Here is a 9,600-nt window from a genome sequence, read left to right on the forward strand (position 1 = left end):
CATCAGGAGCTTAATTTATCTTTATATTTAAAAAAAGAGCCAGTGGTTAGCGGGTTCTTGGCTATGGCTCTACTGTTAATGCCGGAAGGTGCCGGTGAATAAGGTCATTTAGTTGAGCATAAAAGACTTATCATGAATAAAAAGGAATACTAAAGTAAAAAGCCAGTTTGGTTACATTAGGAACACAGAAAACAGGAACAAAATTATGGTTAAGAAAGTTATACAATTGTTTTCAAAAAACCTTGTATGGGTAGCAATTTTCTGAAAAATAGTTCTGAAGAAATGAGATTTTTTGGTGGAAACCAAACCAAGTGGAGGATAAGGTAACATTTTTATATATTACAATTGTATTTTTCAGCTTTGAAAATGAGGCTGTGTCCTCGAAACGTCATCTTGTATGATAAACGGGCAAATAGTTCATGACGTCTCCTTCAGCTTCCTCTTCTATATGTGTATATATATGTATACTGTATATATCTATATATACCTGTATACATATATATGTATGTGTATACATATACATTATAAAATATATATTTATAATATATACTATATATATATACTGTATATATATATATATATCTATATATATGCATGTATATGTATCTGTATATATATATATAAATATATATATATCATGTATATATACTGTATATATACATATAATATATATATACGTATACATATGCATGCATATAAATACATATATACAGTATATATATATAATATATATATTTATTTATTTATATATATATATATATATATATATATATATTTATATATATGTATATATATATATATATATATATATATATATATATATATATATATATATATATATTTATATATTTTACAACTCTGCGAGCGTAACTTACAGCTTGACAAAAATAATAACGAATAGACTATCTGCACACCCGAATCAATCAAATAGATCAGTTCTTTCATGAGTCTACAAAAAGAAAATGTTAGTTTGAGGCCCCACTGCGTCACACGGGCTTTGGCGGCCATGATGATGATGACGATGTATTTGTAGTCACAATAAAAGAGTGATACTTCTGTGAATGACCAGACTGTACCTGTAATATTGTTCAGTAGCTTCAAAAGTCCTAATGTTTGTCATAATATCATTATTTTGGTTATAAGATTTTTCACTATACGCATTATTTTCATGTCTCCACACTACACAGCAACCTGTGCTTGAGCAACGAACACCAAATTCAGTTGTCGAAGGAATAAGCAAAGTGCACTCCATTACAAAATTTTAATAATTAAAGTGACAAATTATTTACTATGGTATCTTGAAAAGACGAATAACAAAAGCAAAACTGAACAAAATAACGAAGTCAATTTAAATGGACAAAAATTATGAAAGAAAACCTTAAATCAATATTAAATGGAATGGGAATGATTAAGCTTATAAATATCAAAGATGAAGAAGAGTCAAAACCCATTTCGTTATTTCTTCCAATTTAAACAAAATTGCTCTAATTCATTAAACCGTAGACTGAAGATTCATTACATATGTGATGAAATCAAAGAAAATTTCCAGTTCCACTACTCGTGAATGTTTGTTTTAAAGACAGTAATAAATTTTAAAATGAACACATTTTCAGGGTGATAAATTGAACCAAGAAGAGCTGACACTCAACATCCCTTTTTGTCATGATCTCACGGAATTCCCAGCCACTCTCTCATGCTTAACCGAAAAATACTGACTTTATCGGTTGCACAATTCATAATCAATCCTGGTCTTTCAGCGACCGTAACATTTAGGTGATCGCTGTCTCATTTTGAACAACCAAATTTACAACACTCGTCATGGCCCAAAATACAATCAACTGGACACTGAGTAATTCAAAATAATGCACAACTTTTCTTGTGCAAACATGTTTTCAACAAAGATTAGTTACAGAACAGTAAAACATGACGCACCATAGACATGAAAAGAAGCGTTCGATCTGGACAATAACTGCAATCAGTCTAAATAATCCAAATCTGCGAACCTTCATAGAATATCTCCCAGATTAGTCTCTCTTTTTCACTTCTTCTCATTTTCTAAGTTTCACTTTTACAGCTGCACTGCTCTCATAATTGGTGCGGTTTCTTTATAAAATTTCCATGATGACAGTCGTGAGTTATTGGTTGAAACAGCTGTTGCCAAAGAGTACATAAATGGATCGACATAATAACAATTTTTGTCTTTTCCTCAAAAATTTCAGAGCTGAATATAAAAAGTGTCGAGGAAAATGGAAAAGTGTTCCCTTAAAACAGATACTTAACAAGGATTGACGAATAAAAAACTAAGCCCAAAAAGCATGCGTATATAATATATATATAAATATATATATACATATATATATATACATATATAAATATACATATAAATATGTATATATACATATATATATATATATATATATATATATATATATATATATATATATATATATATATATTATATATATATATATATATATATATATATATATATATATATATATATATACATGTTATAATAAATAAATAAATACATATAGAGGAGAGATATAAAGAGATATATCTCTGTAGAACTATTAGCCTATGATGGTTTCATCCTTATGGAGCTGGGATGAAGTGGACGGAGGCCCTTCCTGAATGGCATAAATTGTGACGGAATAATGAAAATACTTATTTTTTCTGTGTCATCCTCCTCCCTCTTTTGATTCCACCTGCATCTCACTACGGTCGACCGACATCTAGGTACATAATTCACCGCTATAAGTCAATAGAGGATTACTGGATTTTACGGAATGGGTCAGTAAAGGCCCTTCCACTTGCGGTTCGAGAACTGAAAACTACTCACGCAGTTTGTGAGCTTAGTACCCTACCGCTGCGACAAGAGACCACATACACACACACACACACACACACACACACACACACACACACACACACACACAGAGAGAGAGAGAGAGAGAGAGAGAGAGAGAGAGAGAGAGAGAGAGAGAGAGAGAGAGAGACTGTCTTTTAAAAGTAGGCTACTGCTTAATTATTGCCAGAAAGAGCATCGTGAAATAAATACAATCATAATATATATATATATATATATATATATATATATATATATATATATATATATATATATATATATATATATATATATATATATATATATATATATATATATATATATATATATATATATATTGATCTATAAAGATGAGTTCAGCAGCTTGGCAATTCCTAGTTATAAGGAGATTTGGAGGAAAATGCGAGCCTTCTCAGTTTCGGTTATACTTGGCAAGAACCAGAATATTAATCCCCAGCAAGAGAATCCGGTTACGACTGGTATACTTGAAAGGGGCTCACCACACCTTACGTCACATCTAGGCGCAATATCTTTGGTATCATGGCCGCCTACGTGCAAAGACCCCACTCGTTATAAATCACGCTTTCGAGTATATGACCTCTTTGGCATTCATTTATGGCATATAAATCCGTCAGGTTTAAAAATAATATTCATAGAAGAAAGGACAGTAGGCGGTGCCAGTAAGGCAACTTAGTACTTTACTTATTTGCTTGCTTCGAGGGAAAACACTTTTCACAGCTTTAATCATTTTCAATATTGGGGTGAAATTCCACGAACTGCATATGGAGGGAGATATCTGACAGTCGGAAAGATATAAAAATGCTCAAGCACAAAGTGATGTTCTGCAGGTTAAAATATGCGTTCAGTTAAGCATAGAAATATGAGTAAAAACTAGAAGCGGAAAATGAAAACTTTGCTGGGTTTTGGAAAACCATCAATCAAATTAATTTTCGTCGCACAAGTGGACATTCATTTTCCCATCACAGTTTTTTTTCTCGCAGTCAACACATAAAAGTGTTTGCAAAAGGAAAATATGAATTCAAAAGAATGGCTGGTACAAAACTATGGTGTCCATCACGTATCACATTCAGGGAAAACGAATGGCCTTCTTGGCACTCAAAAGTAACATACTTCCATTTAAGGGTTCCAGTTGACTAGGAATAAGGTTTCTACCACACATTTTTAATCGCGCCGTAATGTACTTACTAGAGATATCCCATTGTGCCTGTTAGTCAGAAACTCCGTGTACAGACAGACTCTAGTTGTAGGCATTAGGATACAATAAGCTCTCTGAAACAACATCAACAACAGCAACAGCAATAATGATAATTATACCTGTTGTTGAAACTCAAAGGAAATGTTAAAATGTTTCTTTCAACGTTCAGTGCAAGAATCAAGCATTATGCTGAACACTGCCATCATGATAAGAAGTCTTGTAGTTGACATTGTCATTGCCTTTGAAGGAAAGATTTAGTTGGACTGTATATTACTTTCCGAGGACAGATACGCCTTAACATACTATCAAAATTTACTATCTTACAAAAGTTATATGAATTGCTTATGTAAGATCAGTTATTTTCAGAACAAATTATGATAATGATCCTTTCCCAATTTTCTATTTAACAGTGCTCCTCTGACAACACTTTCAACCAAGGCTTTGACAATCTTTTCGCGCAACAAGTTCGAAGAGAAACCTTACGTGAATTCCTTACCTCAAAAAGTTGTCCGGGAAGCCAAAATCTGCTTCTCTTTCTTTCTCTGGGGCTGTGCGCTGGAATGGGCGTCGGGTTTGTTGGAGTGGTCAGGAAAAGACCACGAACAGAGGGCGTGGTGCGATATTCTGACTGGTAAGTAATGGTATTGTAAGGGGAATTCTGAACAGAGGATAATTCACTCCAGCAACGAGATACCCTGCGGCCACCCAGCGATGCTTTCCGAGATGAAAATGAAGGCACTGGAGGTACGGTTGACGTTGGAGTGGTTGATCCCGAAGGAGAGGCTTCCTCCAAGAGTCCGAATTCACACAAAGTCCTTAGATAGTCTTCTGATATGCCAGGATATAGCTTCTGCAGCACTTCCACTTCGCTGACAACCTCAGGCGGCAATACTGTCATCAATGGCTGCAATGGGAGGAGCAGGTGAGCAATGGTCGAGCCCCTGGTGAAGCCAAATGAGCCTTTACTTCTAGGAACTGATTTTACGGAAAATTCTGGAACATCTCCGGCACTTACAGGAGAGCTGGCCTCGTCCGTCTCCTCGGTGACTTCATCATCTGCATTTTCAAGAAATATTTCGACGTCATCGTCATCATCATAATCATCCTTACTTCCAACCATCTCCTCATCAAATTTGAAAATTTCCCCATTGTCGGCCGGCCTGTGGTTTACGCCATCACACAACGGTTTCTCATCTCCATCTCCAAGGTAGAAATCAACGGCTTTCTTCTGTCCAAGATCTGTCCTATTTGTATCATTACAGAGCCCATCACTATCGCCGATTACCTTTACAGTAAACCTACTCTTATCTTCACTAACATGTAAATCAACCCGGCCCTTGCTGCTTTCGTTATCAATGCGCAAATTCCTAAAGAGATGCTGCTCTAACTCAATTGGCGAAGTTTCTTCACAAAATTTCACATCTATCACGGGCACTCTGCAGTCACCAACACAATCTTTCCCAGACATATAATTGTGGCCATGGCTGTCACAACCATCAACGGGAAGCGGAAGGACGTAACAATTTGGTTCCATAGGAATATTAGGAGAACACCGACGGCTGCCCTCGCAACAGATGCAGGGCAGGTCACTCCCTGAACCCAAAAGAACACCAGGAGATATGCTACGCGGATGCTGCTTTGACGACATCCTGAAGAGTATGCTTGAAAATTGTTGAAAATATGTCTTACTATAAAACAGGAACCTTTCTTCGTTATTCTGCGCTACTAATTAACTAATATACAAGGCAAAAATTTTCGATTTTTTTCTCCCAATCTCAAACACTGATAGTAAGAGGCCCCTGGGCTTCGGAATTCGACGCTGCGTGTCGAAGGAATTATTTTAAGCCTAAAAAATTCAAATGTGAGAGCTCTGAAATTATATTTGTAACGGCCGATTCGAAACCCAATTTATTTCCACTTTTCGCCCTTTCTAGTTCTAAATGAATTATATACAGTTAGTCCTAGGCATTATTTAATAAGATTTTTAATAAAAATGATTCTCTCATAAATCAAACCTTAAAGCCAACGTCAAAGTATCACTTGTCTTCATTATCGTTCTATTGAAAGTCGCAGTTACAATTTAAACCTGTGTTATCCTGGATCATAGAGCCCCGTATCCATGAAGTCAATAGAGCAACGGCTTCTTTCTCCAATCCACTCTAGAAGCATTCGGATCCTCTAGCTTGCGATTCTCAGCATAAAACGTGCTAAGATATGAACGAGACACACGAGACGCAGCCAATACTGGACAGAAACTGCTTCTTGCACCCGCCAGTCGACAAGCCTCCCACCCATTCCACTTCAAGGTCGAACTCTCGACATACCCCAGCGAGATTCACCAGGAAAGCTGCCATTGGTCGAGTTCTCGAGGGCGACCAGTCTTAACCTCGAAGTAGCATAATACCAACTATGACAGGGACGAAAGACAAAAAATGGGAAGAAAGAGATGCCGAGACGGCGCTGATAATAATGGTCCCTCAAGTGACCTCCTCTTCTGAGTAACTCGGGCCTCAGTTTGTTCTGATCTTTACACTGCGATCCGTTCTTTTTGTTGCTCAAATATTACGGAGTCTTCTGCTGGTAAGTAAGCATTTGATATATATATATATATATATATATATATATATATATATATATATATATATATATATATATATATATATATATATATATATATATATATATATATATATATATATATATATATATATATACACATATATGTATATATACATATATATGTGTATATATATATATACATATATGTATATATATAATATATTTATATATATATATATATGTATATATATATATATATATATATATATATATATATATATATATATATATATATACAGTACATACACACACAAACACAAATCCTTAAACGCAGCTTGGATGCTTCTGAACTCCTGATAGAAGCAGATATTAACGAAGCGCAAGTCATCCCGAACTAGAACTTTGATCTCAAAGAGATTGAGGGCAATAAGATGATTACTACCCTTTAAACCCCATTGATTTTGATGTTGTACTGTGAAACTACTAAAACATTTTGACAGCTGTCCATCAACTTTCTTATCGCTACAAAATTGAATAGTATCGATATTTCAAAAAATTTTATTTAATCAGCTATGTTTAGTCTCTCTCTCTCTCTCTCTCTCTCTCTCTCTCTCTCTCTCTCTCTCTCTCTCTCTCTCTCTCTCTCTCTCTCTCTCTTTTAAGCCAAGAATGCTTTTAGAAGAAGGATTTATAGCATCCCACATTTCTGTACACATTCAGAAAAGTCTCAAATTGCCCTGAGTTCTACATTTCTGTACACATTCAGAAAAGTCTCAAATTGCCCTGAGTTCTAGAGTGTGTGCATAACGTGGCCATCGTGCTGAAGATAAGCGGGTTTCTTTAACTCAAGAAAAGAGAATAGGTTCTTTCTTCGCAGAAGCATTTCAGATTCCAACATCATTTAATGCTGGGTGGAGTGGGTTGTGAGAATCATGGCGATTCGCTTGAAGCCCATTACATGTTGTGTATGGTATCCCCTCTTACCATTCCAATGCTATTTAAAAATTCTGTAAAAGATTCGGCGACACCCAGCAACAACCGGTTAGATCAAAATCAAACATTTGTTTTCTGAGCACACAGCGAATGAAATGAAACAACAGAAAACTTTAAATCTTGTAAGCAGACAAAAAAGAGAACTGAAAAATACCAAAAGATATTCAGATAACGATGTCACAATACTAGTGGCAAAATTCATGTGACCCACTTCAGATAAATATTTAAATCAAGTTTCCTAAAACGATCTAGCTTGAATGGTGAAAAATTTAAAGTAACAAAAATAAAAAAATTCAACGGCACAGGTAACTTTAACAAATTCTGTGGCTTAAAAATGGTAAAGCGTCAAAACTTTAGAGGATCGGTGGTTTACAAAGTTTTCATTTTGAGGAACGTGTATTAGATGCTGGACAACGCGTGCTACAAAACCATTGTTCCTTCGTTTTCTTTCAGATTAATTATCTTAATTCTCAAAAGATAGGACGTTTCTAAAAGCATCCAACGGGTAGGGAAAACGACATCAGAGGAAGCGAAATATTTAGGATTAAAAAAAAAAAACGCATCTTAAACTTCTAAAATGGATTAAAAAAACCTTGGGAGTTTTAAGAATTTAGGAGGAAGAGCAGATAACAAAAGAGAATAAATTGTCACAAATCCTGAAAGATTTAACAATAGAAAACGTAGGAAAAGAACTAAAATGGAACCCCTTTTATCCGTACAAAAAACTTCATCCATAGTTCGAGACCTCAAATAAAGACAACCAACAGAAGATTCGCGAAGACGGTAAGAACCGACATGAATTAAAAGAACAAAAGATGCTGGGGGTTGTGGGGTAGGGGAGGGTGATCAAATAAGATATAAATTTAACAGAATTAAACAGTTTCGAGATTCCAGAGGGGATTCATCAATGAATAAAACAAAATCTGGATTCTACTGTACATGACTTTGAAATTCTTATCTAATCACAGTGCTAAGATCATCAGTAAACCAGGCATCTTTCATTTTATATAGAAAAGGATAGATTTCTCGACATCTAACGTTCAGGAAAGAATTTAACCCCAACTGAGAATCCGCGGAGTGGACACGAGATGTAAAATGCATTCTTTTGCAACAAGACAACTCATTGATGTATATAACTTGAATCGTTGTAGAAGCATGGATATTTTATATAGATGGTTATGACAAGAATTCCCGTATAACTTTCCTTTAGAAAGACTGTGTGCACACACGGCATATATCCACCCAGACAAAACCAAGATTAATAATTTACCAAAATCATATTCCCAGTTTAGAGTTTGTTTGTGTGTTTGTGTGTGTGTATGTGGGTACGAGATAAGAGTAGTTTGTGTATAACTGGTTAAACACACAAAGCTACCAATCCCTAAAAAGATTGATAATACCCTCAACAAACTCGCGTATCTAAATGATTTTTTTTAACATTTTCAAGGGGCATACACCTACCCAAACCACTGCAATTTAATTTAAAGATTTCGGAAGCTTCTTATTTCTATATTCCACTTTGTATGAAATTTGCTCACGAAAATTAAAACGTGCTGGTCAATGTATTTAAATTATTTTCCCTAAACTGGTATAACCACCCCGCACCCCTTAAGCAATACGAATTTCTTTTTCTCCTTCTGCTGAGCTGAAGCTTCGATTGAAAGGGTGACACAGGACAATCTTCTCATTGCACCTCTTTTGGGGGTGAGGCGGAGGACGAGGATATCTCTGAAGGAGATGAAGAATGAGGGGCTGGTTAGTTCAGAGGCAGAGAGAAATGAGGGATTTATGAGGGGAGGGAAATAAATGACGAATAGGATTTGCCGTCATCATCATCAGGACCACCAAGAGTAAGGAGAAACGGTTCCTCTTCCACTGCAACAAACACTGACCCTCTGAAGGGAAAAAACACTTTCGGAACATTTAGGGAAACGAAGGTTTGCAGGATGCTTCAATGATCTTCAACTTTTTAAACTCTTCCTTT

General features: G+C 35.3%; 1 protein-coding gene across 1 annotated transcript in view; it reads right to left on the bottom strand.

Moving 5' to 3' along the window:
- The window catches only part of LOC136836320 (voltage-dependent L-type calcium channel subunit beta-2-like), a 343,842-nt gene extending 337,551 nt beyond the window's left edge, over positions 1-6,291 (bottom strand). The window contains exon 1 of the mRNA XM_067100451.1: positions 4,561-6,291. Coding sequence (XP_066956552.1) covers positions 4,561-5,712 — 1,152 coding nt within the window. The 5' untranslated portion in view covers positions 5,713-6,291. The remainder of the gene's footprint in view (positions 1-4,560) is intronic.
- Positions 6,292-9,600: the final 3,309 nt, after the last annotated feature.

This window comes from Macrobrachium rosenbergii, chromosome 4, assembly GCF_040412425.1.
Source record: "Macrobrachium rosenbergii isolate ZJJX-2024 chromosome 4, ASM4041242v1, whole genome shotgun sequence".
Lineage (NCBI taxonomy): Eukaryota > Metazoa > Arthropoda > Malacostraca > Decapoda > Palaemonidae > Macrobrachium > Macrobrachium rosenbergii.